Source organism: Siphateles boraxobius, unplaced genomic scaffold (genome assembly GCF_051911475.1).
Source record: "Siphateles boraxobius isolate OS27281-9 unplaced genomic scaffold, OSU_SipBor_1 29, whole genome shotgun sequence".
Taxonomy (NCBI): Eukaryota; Metazoa; Chordata; class Actinopteri; order Cypriniformes; family Leuciscidae; genus Siphateles; species Siphateles boraxobius.
This window is the reverse complement of record NW_027508908.1, coordinates 3122501-3146825: the sequence shown is the minus strand read 5'-3', so window position 1 is coordinate 3146825 and position 24325 is coordinate 3122501. Positions and strand designations below refer to the sequence as shown.

Sequence of the window (24325 nt, the reverse complement as noted above, 5' to 3'; positions counted from 1 at the left end):
TTTGTAACTATATGTGTGTGTACATATTTATACACACACACACATACATATATATATACACATATACAAACCTTTATGTTAGGCGCGATTAATCGATTAACAAACTTTTATGTAAGATGCGATTAATCGATTTGACAGCACTAATATAGATTTATGTTGTATATCAGCATTTGAAGAGTCCTACACTTTTTTATGAATTAATTTACATGATCTTACATGTTAGTGAATACTGGATAAGGATTTTTCATCATTCAATGAATCAGTGAATTCAGATCAATTTGAGAACCCGTTCAACTGATTCATTTAAATGAACTGACTCACAGAATGATTCACTGACGAATCAGACCTCATGTGTAAGCAAGTTTCATGCAACACAAGACAAATATTTATCCAGTGCAATATTTTACAGTGTAAAATGTATTTTTATGGCATAATAGACAGTTTAGGATTCGTATTTAAACCATAGAGTTTCCTTTAAATTATTAGAAAAATTATTTGATAAAAATAAGGTTTATGACACGCAAACCAAAACTCGTTGTTGGATTGTTTCCAAAAAAAGAAAAGACCAAATTCTTATATTCAAAACATCCAAGTGAAATTTTATTTGATTTAAGGATCCAAATGTCAACAACTGAATGAAAATCGAAATAAATGTTTTGACAAACCCCAGGATGATTTGTTTTCATGGCTCTGCTTTTTCATAGAAGCATTTCATAGACAAACACAAGAAATAAACAATCAAAGGAACAAACTCAACAAATGAACTAGACAACATGGCAGTAGTAACACAGACTGAAGCAGAAAAGCCCCACAGTCAATTAATAAAAATGGTCTACTAAAATCATTTTGATTTCATGTTTGTCTCGCTTATCACATTCAGTTCTGTTTTCTTCATATTTCATATTACATTGCACTTCTAATACTGTTCGTTCCCTTTAGACGTTTTGGTTCAAGTTCATTTGAACACTGTGGTTTACCAGAAAAAAACTAGACAAGCATTGTTTGATATCCTGGTCTGCCAAATTCATTTAACACAGTTATGAGCAGAAAGTATGCTAAAAATGTTCAGGAATGGTTTTAAAGTCATAACATCTAGAAAAGTGTATCTGCATCAACACTAGATGGAAAACCCATCTAGTACGTCTCAGGACAGTACAAACACAAGCCATGCACGTTTTCTTAACATTGCACATTGTATTCTGGATTTAGACACACATAAACAAGCTATTCTTCAAAAATAAACTATTATTTTGGCATTTCAGAAACAAGAGACAATATTTTCCATCCAAAAATACAAAGATTGGACACATTATCAAACCTAAACAATGTATATAAATAAAAACAAACGATAGGCTCTCGATTATTAAGTTAATAAATCAAATATACACAATGATTAATTAGAAAATATGTACAAAGTCATCTATACAACATCTAAATTGACAGTGAATTTCATATGGACAGCAACTTCTAAGCATGACTGTACACATGTAAAAAAAAAAGAAAAGAAAAAAAAAAGAGCAGAATAAATAAAAATGAACTGCTGGAAAGAGCGGGAAAATAAAATCCAGTCAAAAACCCAATAAATGGGAGTTAAATACAATCTTCAAGCACATGATGCACCAGTTATCATTGATTTACAAGCTATTTCTGGTACAGTCTGCATGTGCCGTTCAGTTCAACAGTTGGGTAATACTCACGAAACCCCCAGGAACATTTCCATGGCTAATTTCATCCCAAAGTCATTAGAAAGTAAAAAGACACTATATTTTATACGTTTAGCACTATGAAGTTTAAGCACATTACCCTGTAATTCTCATTTCCGCAAAGCAAAAACAGCATAATTCAGGCATAATTTTCATTATTTGAAAAAATAAAATAATGGTATATTATTTTTATTGTAGAATTTATTGTACTGCCTTTGGGGGCCGTTTACACGACACCACTTTCAACTAAAATACTGAAAAATGTTATGCATTTTGGTTGTTCATCAGCTGTGTTTTTGGGGCCTGAAAACTTGGATTTCAAGGTTCACGTTTTTGAAAAACAAAACCATTATCGTCTCAGTGTAAACTAAAATGCTCGTGTTACGTTTTTAGGCGCTAAGTGTTTCTTTACAATGTGGCATCGCCATCTACTGGCCTGGCATGAATAACACAGCACTTCTTTTAATTGTTTTCGTGGATCCGTGCGAACAGAAACTTTTCAAAAATGCAAAGGAAAAACTTTACCATTTGTAGTGCATTGTAGTCATGTGAATGAACCCTAAATTCATGCTGATTTGCAAAAACAAATCCTAGTATTACAGTATTTTTTACTGTATAAAACGGCAGTATTTCACTTTTGAGAAGAAAATAAAAAACGACATTACAAAAAAAAAACAAGATTACAATAATGAGAATTTGGGAGACAAATGTGCTTAATTGTCATTCATATAATCTAATAATGTCTATGAATTCAAGGGTGAAATGTGACCAGGACATGTTTTTTTTGCAGATTTTGGCCAATTACAATCACGTTCAGGTTTTGTCTTCGAGGCTTTAAGTTCTGCACAGGCTAATGCCTTCAGGCCCTACAGACACTGACTGACGCACATTAAAATAAAACGGACCAGCCTGTGGTCCCACTGCAGCGCAACGTCTGAACAAATACTGTCCGGACTTGTCGTCACAGTTTTTTGATTCATTGGCTATTCTTTGACCTTTCGAGACGTCGTCAATGATTGTTATACGATAAACTCCATTTTGTGCAAGCTGTGTTGCGTGTCCGGATCTCTTTGCTGTGAATCCGGAGCTCTGTGCTGCGACTCCAGGTCTCTGTTGTCGCGTTTGTTAGTCCAGTGCGGGGTTTTACCGTCCGTTTCGTTGGAGCTGAGCCTGTCGTCTCGGTCCACCAGCGCGTAGGCCGGCTGACGTGGAAAGCGTGTCTTCTGCAACCGCGCGTTGGAGTCGTCCTGCGTCAGTCTGGTGGACTCCGAGAAATGCGTCCTGATTTTGGCGTTAACGGTGTTCTTGTCGTCACAGTGGTGCTCTTTTCCTGGCAGGCTGCCGTTAGACGCGTTCTTCTCGATGTGGTTCTTGATCTGGTTGAGCTGCTCACGAGCGTTGTTCACCGTGTTTTCATCTGGGGTTCCTGTGGAGAACGGGGTGGCGGGGTTGATCGCGGTGGGGCTGGAGCTTTGTTTGCGTCGATGCCGCACACACCACAGGAACACCGACGCCAGGGCCAAAACCCAGATCGCCGTCACAATGGAAACCAGCAGTGGCACCAAGTAGTCTACTGAACGAGAACCAATGGATTAATCAAAACAAGCTGGCAAAATATGACATCCATTCAATGTGTGCAAAGCATTTAGTATTTTACACTATTTATTCATTATTATATTTAATAACAACAAAATCTTAATATTTTTCATCTCATGTAATTTAACACTGTATATACACTCACTATCATTTAAAGGTTTGGAGATTTTTTGCTCACCATGGCTGCATTTATTTGACTAAATAAATACAGTAAAAACAGTAATATTCTAAAATATTATTTCAATTTAAAAGAAACATTTTCTATTTGAATATATTTTTTACGTTATTTATTCCTGTGATCAAAGCTGAATTTTCAGCATCATTACTCCATTCTTCAGTGTCACATGATCCTTCAGAAAGCATTCTAATATGATGATTTGATGCTCAAAAAACATTTATTAATTTAATGTGGAAAACTACTAGCATTTATATGAAATTGAAATGTTTTGTAACATTACAAATGTCCCTTTTGATCAATTTAATGCATCCTTCCTAAATAAAGGTATTCATTCTTTAAACTCCCTCACCCAAAGTTTTGAATCTGTATTTTATATCTCAATATTTATGTATTTGTTCTAAAATAGTAATTTAATTTCCAATCAGAGGATCCCCTCGTTTTGACCTACGGCTACTTCCTGTGAGGTTTTAGGAGTTCCTGTCGCGTCTCACCGTTGGGGTTTTGCGGTTGCCTGCGCTGCACGCGGACCTCAGCGATGGAGCCGATGATGGTGCTGTTCGCGCTGTGTTTGCTCACCAGATCGATGATGCTGTCTGTGATCTCTTTAACTGGAACTCGGCCGTGAATCCCATCCTCAGTCACATGCTGGAAAACACAATATTTCCTTTAAAATGCAACTTTAAAAAAAAATACTGACCTAGCTAGATTTAGAAAATTACAGACAGTTAACTGTATGCCCGTTGTACATGGCAACTGTATGCATATATATATTTACAGGGCTTGACATTAATACATATATATACAGGGCTTGACATTAACACCTGTCAAATGCGGGTGGATTTGTAACATTGAACCAGACTTGAATTTCGCTGTGTGATTGCGTGTATTTTACTCATTCCAGCATATTTTGGGCTCACACCCAAAGTGAGGCACATAAAGCCACCTCTCAGTACTAAATTTAGTTATTTTTCGTTGCTTATTGCGTTTAAACAGTCAAATACACACAAAAAGTCAAAATGCCGATCTTGGTGAGTGTTCACGTAAACACAGTCAGTTATGTTTTAAGTGAACGTAAACAGGCCATGGCACACGGAGTCCAAAATTCGCATCCGAAATTTTCGCACTATAATAAATAAATAAAAAATCGACCTCACGTTATGTCAATCACGCTTGCACACTGCCTCTGAAACTTTCGTCCGTTATAAAAAAATTCGGATCGGGTTCGATTTTCTGCGCTTTTCGCATCCGTGGCAAGCAGTTTGAATGGTGTTTCAATGGTCTCTGACAATTCAGAGCCACCGAATCAAGAATACGAAAAAACACATACGAAAATTTCGGACTCAGTGTGCAATGGCCTTAACAGTATAATGGATGCGTGCGTCAGATCTCAAAGTGACAGCAGCCTAATATACCTGCTGCCAAATTATGAGATCATGTTAAAAATATCTATTTGGCAGTTTTTCCCCATGGTATCGATGTCTAAATTGTGGCCAGTGAAAATGCAGAGTGGCTAGAAATTTTGGAGAAACACTAGTCACAGTGGCCGGTGAGCAAAAAAGTTACTGTCAAGCCCTGTAATTCAATGATTTTTCAAGTCGTTCTTTATAACTATAAGGATATTATAGCATTTTATAGAAACTGCATCAATTTCTAGCCAATTAAATACTGCGTTAGATCACTTACGATGGCCACATGGATCTCATTATTGGCGGCAGAAGAGAGTTCACAGGTCATGGAGATGGAAAACTCAGTCGAAACATTCTTAGTCACATACAGATGTCTCAGTTCACGACACACCTGCTCCACCGTCACTCCCTGAGAGCCAAAGTACATACACATCATAAGATAAGAACACATTTTAATATGCATGTATTAATTAAATATACATGCAACCCCATCACCAGACTTTGACAATCAGTCTCAGTGGCCTCACCTGTGGCATGGTGTCCTTGTTGAAGGTGAAGGTGACGTTGGCGCAGTCGCTCTCGGGGTGACAGCGCGCGCGTACGGCCGGCCGGTGAGCAGACATGCACTCGCCCTGAGACGAGCAGGGCTTTACGAAACACTGCTCGTCACGCAGCGACACACACAGCTGACCCAGCGGACAGTCACCTCGCCCGGAGCCGAGCATGCGGCAGGGTTTAGGGCCACACCACAGCTGACCACGAGAGGAAGGAAGCGTAAGTATTGTAAGAGACCAAATTCAGAAATGATAACGCATCACTATGAACTTCTGTCAACAGTTAAACAACAGCTACAATACATACCTTAGTACAGGTCACAATCCCCTTGTGACAGTAACAGGTGTTGCAGTCTTCGGCCCACTTCGCTCCGTCCACAGCAATCCGACCTCCGGACACACACGGACGTCCGGTGACTAAGAGAAAAAACAAGCCACTTTAAAAATCATGTGACATGTAGGTCTGGGGCGGTATGGATTTTTTCTAACCACGGTTGAAAAGCAAGATTTTCCCGCGGTATGGCGGTAAACCGCTTTAAATAGCCAGCAAAAAACAGTCAGCGCCGCGGATGCGGTTTCGAAAATTGATCAAAAAATGTTGGTGCGGGTGGATGGCGGACAGATGATGAGTTTTGTGATGCGGTTGCAGATGAAATAATAATAGCCTATCCGCGCATCTCTAATACGAATGGAATGTTATTATGCGTCACGGAACATTTCGCTACTCGCGAAAGGTCGGATTTGCTCCATCTTTTGATGATAAGTTTTGTTTAGAAAACCTTGAATCCATGTAAGCCACAATATCATTAGACATAATCCATGTCATTAGAATCAATGAATCCATGTCATTAGACACAACGTGCACACATGTGCAGGCCAAGGTTTTTTTTTTGTTTTGTTTTTTTGCGGTGATGACGTTGACGAGCTCAGACCCGCGGTTGGAGTCACGTGACCGCGGTATTGCGGTAATGCGGTAACCGTCCCTGTCCTAGTGACATGTATACTTTTTATTCTTTAATTAGGGCCACTTTTGACGATTTTAAATCTTGAAAAATGAAACTTCTTCAAATTATGGTTAATTTATGTAAAAAAAAAAAAAATGTACACATCCCATAATCCACCTTCAATTTGTGATGGTAATGATGTTTATGTTTTTTGAGAAAAAAAACTGAGAGCCTTGATTTTGCTAATACAATAAGTATGCTAGTACTTATTACAAAATACAAAGAAAATACAAAGAAATTGATTCATTCTGGGTTAAAATTACTATTAAAATACTAAAATTATTGAATAAATGAAATTATTCAATTATTTAGATTATTTAGAATAAATGAAATTAATTAAAATACTAACGTTTCGGTAATGACACCTAACAAACCTATTCTGAGATCATGATTAAAATGAAAAAAAAAGAAAAAAAAGAATAATAATAATAATATTAACACAATAGTCAAAGTAAAAAAAAACTAAAAGGTATTATAATATATCTAGAACAAAAATAATTAAGCAATATTAAAATACTAAAGGTTTCGGTAACAACACCTAACAAACCTACTAAAATAATAATAAAACAATAGTCACTGTAAAAAGTGTAAAAGCCATTATAATATATCTTTTGAATCTATAATGAAAAAATTATTCAAATTAAATTACTAAGGGTTTCGTTAGACACCTGAAAACTATTCTGAGATCATGATCATTTTTAAAGTATAATAATATGAGATCTATGCTGAGATCATGATTTAAAAAATGAAAAATATCCTTTAAATCTAGAACAATAAAAAAAAAAAAAATTACATTTAAATGATTCCCTAGAATCCTAAAAAGTAAAAAGTTAGGAAGTAAAAGTTCCTCTAATAAACGCATGATTTGAGGTGTCAATTCACAAAAGTTTTTGAAGAACCTCAAACTCTGTATAAGCAAAAGCAACCATGACTAATAATATTCATGTTAATGGGAGTTGTACCTTCCTGACACCGGGACCCGGTCCTGCCGGGGGGACACAGGCAGCGGTAGCCGTTAATCTCATCCACACACGTGGAACCGAACGCACAGGGAGATGACTGGCACTCATTGATGTCTGTAGGGAGAGACGCACGTTTAGATTACTGTAAAATCACCATCTTATGTGTCGATATATGTCTATATACTGAGTTTATTAGATAAAGCGTCATTAATCACTCACTGATGCGACAGTCCGGCCCTGCGAATCCACTGGCACACTCACAGCGGTACCAGTTATCACCGTCCACACACGTGCCGCTGTTATAACTGCACAGAGATCATACACGTGATCAGATATGGGGTCAAAGTTCACCAGGACACATGCTACAAGTTTGGACGTCAAATACGTTGTGATGTGCATCATTTTTGTCAGGATTATTTTTTTTTTCACATAAAAAGTTGTAATGATTACATTTATATTTATATTAATTTGTAATAAATATTTAACAAAATATAGTATTTTGTAAGAAACTATTAAATTAATTAATTTAAACATTTATTTTATTAATTGGATGCTTCGTGTATTGAATTTGTTGCATTTTCTGGTAAAATCACAATTCTTCATTAACAATACACAAAATATGTATATACTAAATCGTACAGTTAATGCTCACAATAAAAACTTAGTTTCCACCATTTTTCTTTAATTAAAACTTAATTAAATTCATAAAGTAAAAATATATGTGGGTGAATATTGCTGTTTATCAAAATGTATTGTGTATATTATTAGTGCTGACAAATCAATTAATCATATATGTATACATACATATGTACACACATACATATATGTATGTATGTGTGTGTGTGTGTGTACATATATATATATATATATATATATATATATATATATATATATATATATATATATATATATATATATATGATTAATTGATATATATACACTCACATTATATAAACAGACTTTTATGTTAGATGCGATAAATCGCGATTAATCGATTTGACAGCACTAATTTATATTTTATTGTTATACATTGTTATTTAAAAAAAAAATTTAATATCATTTTTTAAGATTAAATTAAGTTTAACTAAATTAGATTAGATTAAGTTAAATTAAATTAATTGACAGAATTAAGCTTACCATGGTTGTGGGTTGCAATCGTTGGAATCTGTAAAACGAAACATCAAACATTTTGTTATTATAGATTGAATACGGATATAAAAAAAGCAAATCACTTAAAAACTCTTCTTTTTAGAGTGAAATCAACACGTCGCAATATTGTTACCATAGTAACATACTAGCTCATAATCCAACCTGAACAATCATTCATTAAAGTTGCGTCTGCTAATGATATTTGAGCTGAAACTACTAAACAGGCACAGACAGAATCTATGGACTATTTAGGGCATTTTCTGTGTTTGTTTGTGAAAAACTGGAGTTCTGCAGTGCAGATTCTGTGTGGGTCTGCAGCTAAAGGTAAAAGTGTCATTTATCTACACTTAAATAATTCCTTCTATCCCAGTGAATTATACAGACACAAGTAATTCATAGATAAGGTCAGTCATTATTTTGGGACGAAGCGCAGAAATGACACACTTGAGCTTTAAGGAACTATCCAGTTAGTATATAGTTTGGAAGAGAACCTTAAGCAGCAGTAGGTGAGAGTTGGAAACAGGAGGTAGACAGGAGTCAAGACAGGAAGGAGTAAGGAAGTGGAACAGGAAGTTTTGCCGTACTCTGGCTGCAGGTGAGCCCTTCCCAGCCTTCTTTGCAGACACAGGTGAAGCCGTCACCCGTCACGACACACGTGGCTCCGTTCTCACAGGGGTTCGGCAGGCAGCTGCTGTTCTTTGCTGTAGACGATGATAAACTTTCATTATAACGGATGGATTCAGAGCCCAGCTCACAGAAAAGCTCCTTCCGGTCATTAGCAGCTCACCTATATTACAGGTAGCGCCTTCCCATCCAGGAGCACACATGCACTTGAACGAGTCGCCTTCGTCTGAACACGTGCCACCGTTGTTACAAGTAGCCTCGTCACACTGGCTCTCGCCTAGAAACGAGAGGAAATCAGCTGTCAGACAAACGGACTGCATTCAGAGAAACCTACTATATATTTGGGATGATTTTGCTTCACATTTCAAATTAAGCGATATCATCAATATCACGATTTATTAGACTGTATACGATAAAAGTGTCTCTGATTTAAACTTCAGTAGCAAAAATGACATATTTTTCTAAGTATAGTTATTTTATTTATATATATATATATATATATATATATATATATTATACTTGTAAATTAAATTGTTATATAAAAATAAATAAATATTGTTATTTAAATTAAAAAGAATAAATGTCATTATAAAAGGTTAATTTCAATTAAATATTTTATTAAAATAAACAATCTATTTCTAAAGATTGAATAAAATTAAAAGTTTAAATATCACTATTTTTTTGAGATAGAAAACAGGGTTATTTTAACTAACTAAAACTAAAATCATTAAAAAAACATTTTTTTTTATAACTTTTTGTAACTTAAAATAAAATAAAATGTTAGCTGAAATGGAATAAAATATAAAAAACAAACTGATTTTATTTCAGCTATTAGCCAAGGCAAGAGTTTTCATTTAATTTAGTTTAACTTGATGTGCTAAAACAAGAAAAATTAAAAATAATATTAAAAAACTAAAATAAATAAAAATGAATAAAAACAATTTAAAAATAAAATGACAAAAACACAACAAAATTACTAATACTTTAACTAAAATTAAAATAACAGAAAATACACAAATAAAAACTTAATTAAAAAATAAAATAAAAAGCATCTCAATGATACTAAAATAACACTGAACAAAACATGCTAGGTTTTAACTGTATTTTAGTTCTTAAAACAAACATTTTTAATTTACCTGACAACAAAATCTCTCTTTTAATTTTATTTTTGTATATAATTTTGCTAGTTAAATGATCTAGTCCAAAGTAAACGGTATGCAAATGAGGAGGTGTGGCTTACGTGAATGACAGGTCTTTCCCTTCCAGCCGTTTTCACACTCGCAGTAAAAGTCATTGACCAGATCCCGGCACACTCCTCGGTCCCGACAGGGGTTCATGCTGCAGTCGTCAATGTCTGTTTTGGAAACAAACAATGTTTTAGTGCTAAATATTCGTATTTGTTTTACGATTGCATTCCAATTTCCAAATAATTGAATTACATTTCAAGTGACATTAAAAAAAGAGATGCACTTACTGGTCTGACAGTTGGGTCCCTCCCATCCATCAGCACAGATACACTGGTAAGTGTTGATTTTATCAATGCAAGTACCACCATTGCGGCAGGGACTACTTTCACAGTCATTGATGTCTGCGAGTAAAGAGTGAGAAATATGATGTTAAAAGATTCTATGTTCTATGACTTTAAAGAACACAGATAGCGCTGAACATGGCACTTACTCTCATGGCAGTACGTTCCCATGAACCCCTCCTGACACTCGCAGCTGAAATGCCCACCGGCGTGGCTTCGACAGCGCCCGTGAGGACCACAAACACTAGAGGAGAGGAGGCGCGTGCCGCCTGGAGTGCTGTTAGACGCCACAGCAACCGTGCAACTGTCAATCACTGGGGGAAAATATGGACGGAGTTATCAAGAGTCCTTTTGGTAAAAACTAAAACTGGCTCGAACAAGGTGGTCTAGATCTCGATCTAACCGGATATTACTAGGTGATCTAGATAAAACCAGATCAAACTAGGTGATCTAGATAAAACCAGATCAAACTAGGTGGTCTAGGTCTAACCGGATATTACTAGGTGATCTAGATAAAACCAGATCAAACTAGGTGATCTAGATAAAACCAGATCAAACTAGGTGGTCTAGGTCTAACCGGATATTACTAGGTGGTCAAGATAAAACTGGTTCAAACTAGGTGGTCTAGATCAAACTTGACCAAAATGGTCTACCAGATCAAAATCAGGTCCAACGACTAGTAGACCACATGATCAACAATTTAGACCAGCTAAAAATCAAATAAAATGATCCGAAACTGTTTTTGCAACAGGGATTCTCTCACAGTATACCTAATGTTATTATTATTAGTAGTAGTAGTAGTATCATTATTATTTCATACTGATTAAGATGATAATAAATAATAATTGTAGACATGAAAAACAATAACAATTATTATTCTTGTTATTATACTTATTATTATTATTATTATTAGTAAGAATAATAATATTGTTGACAGCTATTATTTAAATATTTTTGGAATCTTTACTTGTTTTACAGTAAAATAATAATTATTATTATTATTATTATTATTATTATAAATTCTTAATTGTTATACAGAAAAATAATGATCAACATAATTGATACTAATTAATAATCATCAATAATATAATTTCATAATAGTTAATAAGTATTTTGCAATTTAGTCTTGTTTTAGATAAACCAAATCTAAACAAGATCAATTAATTTCAAAAGCAAAAAATAATAATAATAATCCAGAAATTCAACTAAAAAAATGACAAAACTAGAAATTTAGAAAACTAGAAACGTGACTTTGCCAGGCCTGGAAAATTAAATGTATTTTTTTGACCGTGGGAACCCATCAAAATATCTCTTTCAAACTGACAAATATGATGAAAGCATTTAGCGGCATGCTAAGAATTAGCAACGTCGTCATGCAGTCTGACTAGCGGGGGGTTTTCCCCTCTCTGTAAGCTCACTTCGGGTTAGCATACGCATCGTGTAACGCTATTTTAGCTGCTACCGTGGTGAAAAGGGCCGGGGGACCAATAGACTAGAGTTAGCAATCGCCAACGCTACAGCGTACACAATGGCACGGCATCAAACGCAGCGAGGCCTTGAGATGGGGATAGTCTTACGGCCGCATGTACTTAAAAAGACTCGACTTCTATTTCCAGTGCCCATTAAAACCTCAGTATGTGGCCAACCAGATAATCTTACAACCCTACACATGAGAGCCGAGATCTGGAGTCTGAGAGCGCCGATTAGCACTCAATAAAGCTGGAGACATCAGGACTACTAGAGTACACGGCCTAGGACTATCATGAGCCGCGTTTCCACTGTCGGGCCAGTGCGACTGCGAGCCAGGGCTTTAAACGGGCCGTGCCGGGCTAAAAGCCCCGGGCCTGTAGCACCGGGCCTAAAACACACTGCGTTTCCACTGTCGGACCTGAAGCTACACAGCGCTTCACTAAAACACGCCTGTCTAGAACAACGTCACACTAACCCATCATTTCACCAACAAATGGAAGTTTTATAAAAAAATAAAAAAAATGAAAGAAATCACTTCTAGTCAATTCTACTCAGAAAGAAATCACTGGAAACTAGCGTGATCGCAAAACAAACATGATAAAAGCGACCGCTTGTTATATTATCAGTCAGAGAAACAGAGGAAGCTCCAGAAAAAAAAAAGTTGTTTTATTTTATGATAGTCCGGTATAAAGAGACGAGACATAGGCTACTGACAGATAAAATAAAAACATGATTGTGATAGACTTTAGGATTGGTCTGATTTCTTCAAGCGTTCATATTTACCATGTCTACCATGGTCATGGTTAGCGTGCATAGTCTTTTGCATTGCATATAAATATTTCTACCTTATTCGGTGGTCAGAATCCACATCGGATCACAAACAGAAGGCATTCAAACATGAAAGTGAGTTTTGAGGTAAATTATTTTAAAAGTCTTTAATGCTGACAGAATTAGAGCCCGAAGCCATTTGTTTTGAGAATAATGGCTGGCTGATGAAGTTATTGGCTGGCTAGCCGGCTCAGCCAAAACCTAAATGGCTGCTGCAGCCGCCAAACTTTTCATAGCGGCAAATGGCTGAAGCTGCCACTTCATGTCTACAAATGTCTATGTTTTACTGATTAACTAGATCTCAATATTTCCACGAAATAATATAAACAGACGAAGTGTAGTAAAATAAAGACCTAAATGTGTATTTCGGACTTTTTTTCACCACAAGTCTGAAAGAAGACATGTTATTGAAGATAAATATCCAAAAATCTCAAAATTGACCAGTAAAAAAACAACTATGTTTTTGCCTGCCGTGTCTCGCCTTAATATAAACACACACTGTTATCAGTATTATTTTGGGCAAAGTTTTGCACATTTCACTTCAATGTACACTGAAGCATGCGTCATAAATTAGCAATGTGGAAACGGTGGTTTGTTACTGCAGTAATATCACGTTCAGTGCTATAAATCTCTCCGTTCCAGAATATTTGGTTCATAACATCAATCTTTGATTCAGGTGTTTGTGCAACCGTGCCCTGAAGATTTAACAAAAGTCTGGGTAGGCCTAAGTAAAAAAAAAAAAGTAAGTAGGAATTAGGAAAGTATGTGAGAAGTGAGATCAAAATTACCTTGCTTGCTTCTTTCCGCCATTTCACCTCAGTGCGAGAAAAAAATGCATCGCTTCTTCTGTACGGAAAACGAGCAATTTTAATTGGTCGTCAATTCACTGTGAGTCTGTGTATCGTAGCAACGAGCACAAGACTGTGCTGTTATGAATCCAGTGGGAAAATAGATCTCGTGTATTGTTTATATATTTCGTGTGTGTATGTCTCTATGTGATAGAATTATTATTTGATGCAAGTAATTCTAGCCGGCTCAGTCAAACTTTATCAGATGGCGTCTCAATTTGGCTTACGAAATTATTGGCTGGCGGCGGCTGAAATTCTAAATGCCGTAAATGGCGACGCCTGGCGGCGGCTTCGGGGTCTAGACAGAAACTCCTCAAGCCCGAGTTGGCCCGCTTTGGACCAAGGTATTCGTCGGGCCAGAAAACCCTGGCCGGTGGCCCCGAGGAAGCCCCGGCGAAACGACAGTGGAAACGTGACTGGCCCTGACACGTACTAGCACACTCGCATTTGGCCCGACAGTGGAAACATGGCTATGGATATCTTTCATTGACAATAAACCAACTATCTCAGATTTAACGAGTCTTGGCTCTACGGTTTTCCAACTCTCACCTACCGCTGCTTAATGTGCTCTTCTAAACCATATACTAATTCCTTAATAGTTCCTTAAAGCGGCTGTGTGTAATTCCTGCATCTCATCCCAAAATAAACCGTTTCAAACAGGTTTCCTTCACTAACAATGACTATTAAATGATATGGCCATCTCATCAGTAATGTGTGGACATGCATGGACATCTTCTGGTAACCTACCTTGACATGGTGTGATGAGGCAGTGGTCTTTGAGTTGGGAGCAGTTTTTCCCTTCGTAATCTTCTGGACATTTACAGTAGTAATCCGAGGCCAAACTAAAACACTGCGCTCCGTTCTGACACGGGCCGCTCTCACAGAAGTCTATGTCCAGCTGAAGACAAAATGTGTGTGTTTATTCAATATCGACATAGAAATGACCAGATATGGTTAAGACATGAGAAGGTGTTCTGGCCTGAGTGTGTTTTGCTCACCTGACACGTGACACCTGAGAAACCAGGAGGACACAAACACTGGAATCCGTTGGCAGCGTCCTGGCAGCGTCCGCCGTTGAGACAGGGTCGACTAGCGCACTCGTCCACGTCCCGCTCACAGTGTTCCCCTGCAAAGCCTGGTGCGCACAGACACCGATATCCACTGACCAGATCCTGAGGGAAAGAGACATAGACAGAGGGACAGACACATTTAGGACTGCGCGGCATATTCACTGGGGGAAAAAATGAGTATTAACTAATCAGTATTAAATAATAATACCGTTAATGATAACAATAATAATATATTTTAAAATTGAATAATAATTCTTAATATTATTAATCATAATAACAATGATGTTGAGATGATTTGATTATTTAAATACTTTTTTAGTTATTACTTTACTATTCAGTAAAATAATAATAATAATAATTTGTAAAATTTTATCACAAACTTAGTATTATTTTATAAACAGACTAAGATAGTTATTGTCAACATTAATAACAATATTATAATTATGTTGACAATCATTATTAATAATATTACTTATTTATATACAATATTTTCTTAATATACCTGTTACAGTAAAATAATAATAATTTGTAAAATAATAATCATAATTATTACTATTCATACTACTACTAATAATAATAATTTTGTAAATATATTGTTAATATTACTTTGTTCAGCTTGTTATACAGTAAAATAATAGTAATAATTATTAATAATTTTATTATTTAACAATTATTTATATATTTTCTTAATTCTTACCCGTTACAGTAAAATAATAATAATAATTTGTAAAATTGAATAATAATAATAATTATTATTATTTAATACATATTAAGATGATAAATAATAATTATTGTCAACATTAATAATAATGATGATGTTGGCAATAATGTATATAATAATTTTTATTATATATTAATAACAAAAGTATTAGTATTTCATACAGATTAAGATGACGAATAATAATTAGCAATATTATTTAATAATTTATATATATATTTTTTAATTTGAAAAATTCAAATTTTTCAAATTCTTGAAACTCTTGAACTTTATAAACATTATTAATAATAATAATTATTACTTGGTATACAGTAAAATAATTATTAATTGTATCTTATTAATGATAATCATTTTATTGATTATTAATAAGTATGTTCTTATTTAGTCTTGTTTTAGATAAGACATATGTTCATAGAATATATCTTAGATTTATGCTTAAAAGAAAAACACTATTTGTTAGAAAAATATAACAAATATTTTGTGACGCTTATGCCAAAACAATATCACCCACCCCTAGTAAGGATACTTAACTTTCTCTCAGTCTACGGGACTAATATCCTAAAGTCCATTACAACATGTTGAATCTGATCAAATCAAACGTGGGATTGTCAGTACTGATTAGGACTTTACTCTCTGTTTTTATAGCTAACTGGCTCAGACAATGTCCTAATGCACTCCAGCTGTACAAGTATCAGCGCTGAGAGCGAGTGAAGAAAGTACACAAAAAGAGCAAAAAACAATGAATAGGAGACAAGGGCAGGAGACAAGAATGTTTATGGTAATCTGATCGTTTTACAAACTCACTCTGTCTTTTTGACCACTTTGTCTCTTTATGTACATTCTTCAAAGCATGACTCAGCTTCTACTATTTTAAAACAAGAATGGATGGAGGTGATAGAAACGGAGCGGTAGAGAAAGGAGAAAGAGAGTCTGGGGGGGCTATTACATCTGCCAAAACCAATGGAAACATTCGAGGACTTACCTTACACAGCCCTCCGTTAAGACACTGTCCATGGCAGTCGTTGACATCTGCGGGGGGTAATCCATCAAAATATCAGTTCACATTTCATAAATCGTGCCAAGAAAGCAACATTAGGTTGCATATCAGGGCCCAGATCAATGCACACTTTTTTGCATTTCTGATTTTAGGGTGTAAAATCCTGGGTTTAATCAAGGTAAAACATGTGAAACAGAGACGGATGAGAGAGCACCAGACTCTTTTAGCAGCTGAAATCTAAAAGAAATAGCCATAATATTGAATAAACATCTTCTAAACAATACATACATCTGCATTATTTGAGGTATTATCATTCATGTCTGTACTAGAGGAGTTTGCTCAAATGCCATGCTGGGATTTGTAGGAAAACTAGAATGATGACTAATGATTTGGTGAATCAGTTTTTTTGGAACGGATTTATTTCAATAAACTTGCCACACTGACTAAACCATTTTTTTGTGGAAAAACAGGACAAAGATCATGAACAAACTAGACAGTTATGAAAACAGCTTAACTTCTGTAATGTTTCTAATTCACAAAAATATTTAATCAATATTAGTGTTATTTCGCATTATTTATATACTATTAAAGTATTTAATATTTTGAATTAGCTTTTATTTTTGATATTTTCAGTTTTCATTTTAATTTTAGTATAGTTTGAATAATTCTGTCCTTTTGTCATTAAAAAAAATCTATTTAGCTTTAATTGATTTTAAGTTCAATTAAATTTTTTTTAGTACTTCAATATTGAAAATTTTCATTCAAATTTTTTTTTAAGTTCATCTAATATTTTATTTTATTTCAGTATATTTTACATACATTTAAAAAAAATATATATTTGTAATAGTTTTTAGTTTTAAAACTACACTAAATAAATATATCACAACTTTTAGTTAATTTCTTCCCAACACTCCTATGCGATATGAACTTCTTGATATAACTGCAGTTCTATTTGCAAATGCACTTATTTACCATGAACATGCGAACATCTTTAAGCGCTCGTTCACCATTCACACAGAACGCGTTTTTACATTCTACTGCGCTATTTTTCCATTGCTTTTCAATGTAAACACACTTGATGGATGTCTTAAACCGTTGCGCTCGCGTCTCGCGCATGTCGCAGCGTTCTAAAATTCAGGTACCTTGCGGGTTATTTGTTCCACTGACCTGCGTCTCGTGTTTTTAACAGCAAAAACGCATTCTGTGTGAACCGACCTTATGAAGTCAGTCTCTGACTGGTTTAATTCGAAACCATGAAATACTTACTGATGTCGCAATTATGTCCAGTCCAACCAGGGAGGCACTCGCAAAAGTATCCGCCAATCAGATTCCGGCAGGAGTGGGCATTGATGCATGGGCTTTCCTCACACTCATTAGCATCTGGGCCAAAAATGACAAAAGAAATCAGCATGAGCGTAGTCTAAATTACAATCAGACAGATACACATACAGCCAAACGTCCCTGAAGAATTGAGTGTGTGTGTGTGTGTGTGTTAATGGACTGTAAATGCACTCTACTGTAGTATGAAACAGCGGTGGGGTCTCATGGTGGTCTGTAACTTAAATTCTTCCAAAGCGGACTCGGTTTCCACGGAAATTGGATTTTTGAACAAACACACCCTGACTCAAAGAAAGAGAGGGGAAGCGGAGGCACAGAGAGGGGTAAAGTAGAGACACTCACCAATGAGACACGTCTTCCCGCTCCACTGCGCGGGGCAGATGCATTTAAAAGCGTCCACCAGGTCCACACACACACCGCTGTGATTGCACGGGTTTGGACTGCAGTCATCTTCATCTGAGGAAGAGGAAAAACCCAGAAGAGATTTGCATCATATTTCAATAGACTTCTGAAGTTCTGAGTTATGTTTCATTTAAGTATCATATCTTTCTCTTTAGGAAAAAAAGGAAATTGCTATAAAATCATATTTTTACACATAAATATCACATAAAAAACTGCTGGATGGAAATAGCAAGATGCGCATAAATTCAAAAAAATGTGCATAAAAAAAAGTATGCACTCATAAACATGCGCATAAACTAAGATGGAAACACGTTTATTTGATTTGAATCATGTGAGTTTTCGCGATGGGCATCTTTTTGCACGGCATCTGAAATGCTGTTTTGGTTGTTCTGAAATGGTTGTGAAATGGTTGTGTTCTGAAATATTTTGGTTGTGCCTTAGCAAAGCCTGACGTCAAAGTGGTTCGCTATAATAACCTGCCAGAACGGTCTTACACGACTGCGTTCACAATAAACGCATTTCCGCCTCCGAAACGCGTTTATTGATTTCCGTCTTCTTCATGAAGCAATTAATTACATAAGAAAATTATTATATACAGTGGCTTCTCCTACTCTTCTTAGTGATATTTAGCACCAGTATATCAAGAAGTGACAATTTTGTTCTCTTCGACTCTGGATGGAAACGCTGCTTTTTTCTCAAATGTTTTCTGCGATATTCCCATTTTTAGTTAAATTCGCAACTTTGGATGGAAACATAGCTAATCTCATGTTACTAGAGTGTTGTGAGTGGTTCAAATGTTACTGGCCCGAGTCAAAGGAGCCCACCTCCAAGTCTCTAAGACATTCTGGTTTCTATATATGGCTCGGCGCTGTCTTTCAATGTCAATCAGATTTTTTTAACGTATGGAAACTTGACCCATGACTGAAGGAAAATCTGAGCAGTTTGAGACAGTGTAGAGAAGGCTTACTGATATTGCAGGACGGTCCTGTCCAGCCCGGCGCACACTGGCACTCAAACCCTTGACTGGACTCCACACAACTACCTCCGTTCAAGCAGGGCTCAGACAAACAGGCATTATCCGCTACAGAAAGCCAGAGAGAGAGATGTTATAACGTTGTGCTTACACACACAAAGCACAACTGAGACAGAACAGTGTTTTCTGAAGGAATGCACAAAACACAGACATTCAACCCCAAAATAAAACACATGGACCACACATTTGCCAAACAATGACAAACACTCCTTCTGCTCGAGCAGCACTGTATGCCTCTGCCTGTTTCGTGTCATTTTATGGCCGCACGGACTCTTTCTACTCACGTAACAGACTCATTTCAACATTTCAAAGTCAATATTTCATTGTTCTATTTATTTAATTAGTAAGTAGTTTCAGTTGCTGTTGTTCCAGCTGCACTAAACTAAAACTAAAAATATTTTTGTTAATGTAAAATAATAAATAAAGCTGAAATAAAATATGATATAAATGTTAGATGAAAAATTAAACTACATTTAGTAATGTTGCCTTGGCAACTATGTGAAATAAAATAAGTTTGAGGTGTTTAAGTTATATAAAAATGAAAGCTTAATAGAAATGGAAATATAAAAATTATGACGTCAAAAACGAAACAAAAATTTTAAAGTTATAAACAAAACACTTAAAAGCTAATTCAAAATATTAATGATAAATACTATAATAGTAAATTAGTAATGTTAAAATCACACAAATGTCAGGATCCTGATTGCAGTGTATTTTAATTTATATGATCAGCTGACTGTACATTGACTAAATTTAAACGTATAGCATTGCTATTTTTTGTATTACTTTTTTTATTAAATTTGATCTTGTTTGTTTTTTACTCCATTTACACTATCGCCATTTCACTTTTTACTTATTTAACAATTCTTTGGTAATAGAAATGTAGTTCTATCAATAAAATATCTAGTTAATCATGAAACTTTAGAGGGCGCAGGCTGATCAGTCCTTTACATGCAACCTGCAAGCAATCACATGATTACCGCATGAAGCAAGCTGATTGGCCTCTACTGACCCAGCAACCAATGAGAATGCTTTCTCAACATTTAAATAGTCTGGTTCAGTGTTCGCTGTAAGCTAGTTCTGTAGCGCGTCATCAGAGTTCCTCTGAACCCCTCCACCTCCCCAGCTCCACCTGCCTAGATCTGCTACGAGATTTATTCATATCTGTCTATTTATGCAGCAGCAGCATATCTTACAGGCTCATAGCACCATGTCTATGTATCTATTAGCAGTACCAAGTCCATACTTGCACTGCAGCAGCAATTATCAACAGTATCAGCAGTGTAGCAGATCTAGTCCGCCAAGACCAAATACATTGGCATATTCAATAACATGCTGAAACTATTCAGAGAGTTGTCATGATTGAACCAACATTTTATAAATATCTGCCACACATCATTTGCAATTTACTAATGTATTTATATGGAAGTCCTCTGTGTTTGGAAAGCTTTACTGAAAACTGTGCTGTTCACCAATTCAGAAATCATGTTTTTTTTTTTTTTGTTAAGCTTCTCAACAATAACAGAGGGGGGTAAAGTTTAGCAAAGGGTCAGCTGAATGTTAAACTGTGAGACAGAAGAATCAGTATCGGTTTTGTTGCACCAAAATTGTATCCTCTCAAGTGTTCACAGGCAGTCAGGCAGGGTCATGTCTTGGTTTTCCCCCTTTCAATCTCCCAGTCACTCCCTCTCTTCGGTCTATCGCTCTTTATCAGATCAGTCAGTGGACGGGAAAGCCCCTTTGGCCTTTCTCACACCGAACAGAGACCACCAACAAAAACAGAGGAGTGTAGCAAGAGGTTGTGAGCATTTATTTCCAGTAAGACATGACAAGTAAAAAGGATAAACAAAAAACCGATGCACACCAGAACAAAACGAAAACAGCAGAACAAGAAAATATCTCTATTATTGCGTCCTGGACGAGCTGACGATTTTTCCAAGACACATTTGTGATAGAGCGTGCACACGATGTGATGGATTTTTCTGCTCAAATCAAATTAATGCACACTGCATTCTTTGGCTTGGCCAGGACATCGACTGCTTGATTGGTATTTGAAGTGTATGTGTGCATGTTTTTGGCAGGACATCGTCTCTCTTTTACTGACTGAAGAAATCTCAGACAGAAAGAGAGAAATATGGGCAAGCACTGACAAGCAGGATCCGAAATGAACCCTCACCAAGTGCCAAAAGTGAGTAAAAACTGGATTTGGCAAGCAAATTAAATTGAGTTTCTCGCCAGTTGGACTGTATGAACGGCAACATGATACAAGCTTAATTTGACGACTCGCTGATAAGCAACACGAGCGATTCAGATCAATAACATACAAATCGTGCACTCAAGAAAACATCTGTCAAACCATTGTTGAACAACTTTCTTCTCTTTGCAAAATTCGAATCAATCAGTATTTTATCCAGGACAGTTTTTCTCCAGATCTTCCATGAATGTGGAATATTCCTCAAATCGAATACATACACTACTAGAGTTCAAAAGTTTTGAGTTAGTTTTTTTTTCCCTCAAAAAAATGAATGCTTTTATCTAGCAAGGTGAATAGAAAGTTCTAAAGAACAGAATTTATTTGAAGTAGAAATCTTTTCTGACATTATAAAATTACTTTACTGTCACTTTTGATCAATTTATGCATTAAATTGATCAAAGGGGACAGTAAAGTCACAGATGTTTTCTTGACTGCAAGATCCAATAAGACATGACAAGAAGAAAGGATAAACAAAGAAAAAACGATTCACACCAGAACAAAACGAAAACAGCAGAACAAGAAAATATCTCTATTATTGCGTCCTGGACGACATGGCGAAGTGTGTTTGACAGGAGACACATCATGCCAAACCAACCAGAGCTATTTTTCCAACACACAAATGATTGCAGCCTTGGTGAGCAGAAGAGACTTCTTTCAAAGACATTTTAAAAATCTTTCCGACTTCAAACTTTTAAACTGTAGGGTAAATATTGAGAAATCATGGTGAATCACAACTTTGTGTTTCGCAATACACTAAATGAAGAAATCTGAGCTCATGATACAAGTTCAATCAGGAGTGGATGCCCCTCCCAGTCCTCCTCCCGCCGCCCACGGCATCCTTTTCTCTTTTTATAGCGGATGTTTGCAGTGGACATCATTCATGCGAGGAGGTGTGCGTGTCTGTGTGTGTGTGTGTGTGTGTGTGTGACCCACCTCTCTCGCAGTTCTGTCCAGAGTAGCCATCAGGACAGGCACAGTGGTACTTGTCTGGTCCGGTGTTACTGCAGGTGCCGCCATTGAGACAGGGCTGCCGCGTGGCACAGGTGTTCAAATCTAAATCAGATAAAACAATTCAACAAATGAGCCAAGCTGAACAGGACAGGACAGAACAAAGCAGAATAGAATAGGACAGAACAGAGCAGAACAGAATAGAAAATAATTGAATAGGAAAGAACGGAACAGACCAGAACAGAACAGAATAGAATAGAATAGAACAAAATAGAATAGACCATGACTAAACAAAACAGAATAGAATAGGACGGAAGAGAACAGAACAGAATAGAATAGGAAAGAACAGAACAGGACAAAACAGGACAGAACAGAACAAACCAGAATAGAATAGGATGGAAGAGAACAGAACAGAATAGAAATGGACAGAACAGAACAGGACAAAACAGGACAGAACAAAACAAAGCAGAATAGAATAGGATGGAAGAGAACAGAACAGAATAGAAATGGACAGAACAGAACAGGACAAAACAGGACAGAACAAAACAAAGCAGAATAGAATAGGATGGAAGAGAACAGAACAGAATAGAAATGGACAGAACAGAACAGGACAAAACAGAACAGAACAAAGCAGAATAGAATAGGACGGAAGAGAACAGAACAGAATAGAAATGGACAGAACAGAACAGGACAAAACAAAGCAGAATAGAATAGGACGGAAGAGAACAGAACAGAATAGAAATGGACAGAGCAGAACAGGACAAAACAAAACAGAAAAGAACAAAGCAGAATAGAATAGGACGGAGGAGAACAGAACAGAATAGAAGTGGACAGAACAGAACAGGACAAAACAAAACAGAACAGAACAGAACAAAGCAGAATAGAATAGGACGGAGGAGAACAGAACAGAATAGAAGTGGACAGAACAGAACAGAACAGAATTAAATAGGATAGAACAGGACAAAACAGAACAGAACAGGGACAGAACGGAGCAGAACAGAACAGAATAGAAAATAATTGAATAGGAAAGAACGGAACAGAACAGAACAGGACGGAACAGAACAGAATAGAATAGAACATGAAAGAACAAAACAGAACAGAACAGAATGGGACATTACAGAATAGAACAAAACAGAATAGAATAGAATACCTTTGTCACAGAGCTGCCCTCCCCAGTTTGTGTCACACAGGCATTGCCAGGGTTCGACGCATGTGCCGTGCACACAACCGGGATGTGGAATACACTGGTCACAATACTCGCCCTGCCAGCCGTACTGACACCTATGAAGGGCACAACATCACCTCTGAATATAAGACACACACTTTTCGTAACATGAAGTCACTGACGTAATGCGGCTCTGTTGCAATTCCTAGTGAGCTGCTAACCTAGACAGGATTTCAGAAATTATATTTCAATGCTTTTGCATTCGCTCGCAAACGTTCACGTTCCCCCGAGAAACTTTTGTGAGTCAATGCAAAAGCATTGACATATTTTTTTTCCTCCCATCTCATATTTTGTCCATCACCATGTCCGTTTAGGGGTTCTATAGAATGCGTTACTCATTACCCGTACCTTTTCCGAATAAGGTATTTGGCTTCAGGAACATCCCTACTAATGAGTAGCCCAGTGCAGAAAATGCAAAAAGAAGCCTTAGTTTAGCGAGCTGCCTTCGCTGTCGTTTTGGACAGTAGACAGTGAGTCAGCTCACCTGGTT

General features: G+C 36.3%; 1 protein-coding gene across 3 annotated transcripts in view; it reads right to left on the bottom strand.

Moving 5' to 3' along the window:
- Nucleotides 1-573: 573 nt before the first annotated feature.
- Nucleotides 574-24325, bottom strand: part of jag1a (jagged canonical Notch ligand 1a) — a 56820-nt gene continuing 33068 nt past the window's right edge. For 2 of the 3 annotated variants that reach the window (XM_077246081.1, XM_077246079.1), the window contains exons 6-26: nucleotides 23761-23891; nucleotides 22596-22715; nucleotides 19343-19456; nucleotides 18316-18429; nucleotides 17902-18015; nucleotides 16621-16667; nucleotides 14849-15022; nucleotides 14598-14748; nucleotides 10854-11018; nucleotides 10651-10764; nucleotides 10417-10530; nucleotides 9340-9453; nucleotides 9137-9253; nucleotides 8541-8568; nucleotides 7623-7708; nucleotides 7404-7517; nucleotides 5745-5854; nucleotides 5411-5635; nucleotides 5161-5292; nucleotides 3969-4122; nucleotides 574-3276 (exon numbers count right to left, since the gene is read on the bottom strand). In XM_077246081.1, coding sequence (XP_077102196.1) covers nucleotides 2723-3276; nucleotides 3969-4122; nucleotides 5161-5292; nucleotides 5411-5635; nucleotides 5745-5854; nucleotides 7404-7517; nucleotides 7623-7708; nucleotides 8541-8568; nucleotides 9137-9253; nucleotides 9340-9453; nucleotides 10417-10530; nucleotides 10651-10764; nucleotides 10854-11018; nucleotides 14598-14748; nucleotides 14849-15022; nucleotides 16621-16667; nucleotides 17902-18015; nucleotides 18316-18429; nucleotides 19343-19456; nucleotides 22596-22715; nucleotides 23761-23891 — 2992 coding nt within the window. In that variant the 3' untranslated portion in view covers nucleotides 574-2722. The remainder of the gene's footprint in view (nucleotides 3277-3968; nucleotides 4123-5160; nucleotides 5293-5410; nucleotides 5636-5744; nucleotides 5855-7403; nucleotides 7518-7622; nucleotides 7709-8540; nucleotides 8569-9136; nucleotides 9254-9339; nucleotides 9454-10416; nucleotides 10531-10650; nucleotides 10765-10853; nucleotides 11019-14597; nucleotides 14749-14848; nucleotides 15023-16620; nucleotides 16668-17901; nucleotides 18016-18315; nucleotides 18430-19342; nucleotides 19457-22595; nucleotides 22716-23760; nucleotides 23892-24325) is intronic. The other variant, XM_077246080.1, reaches the window with a different exon arrangement.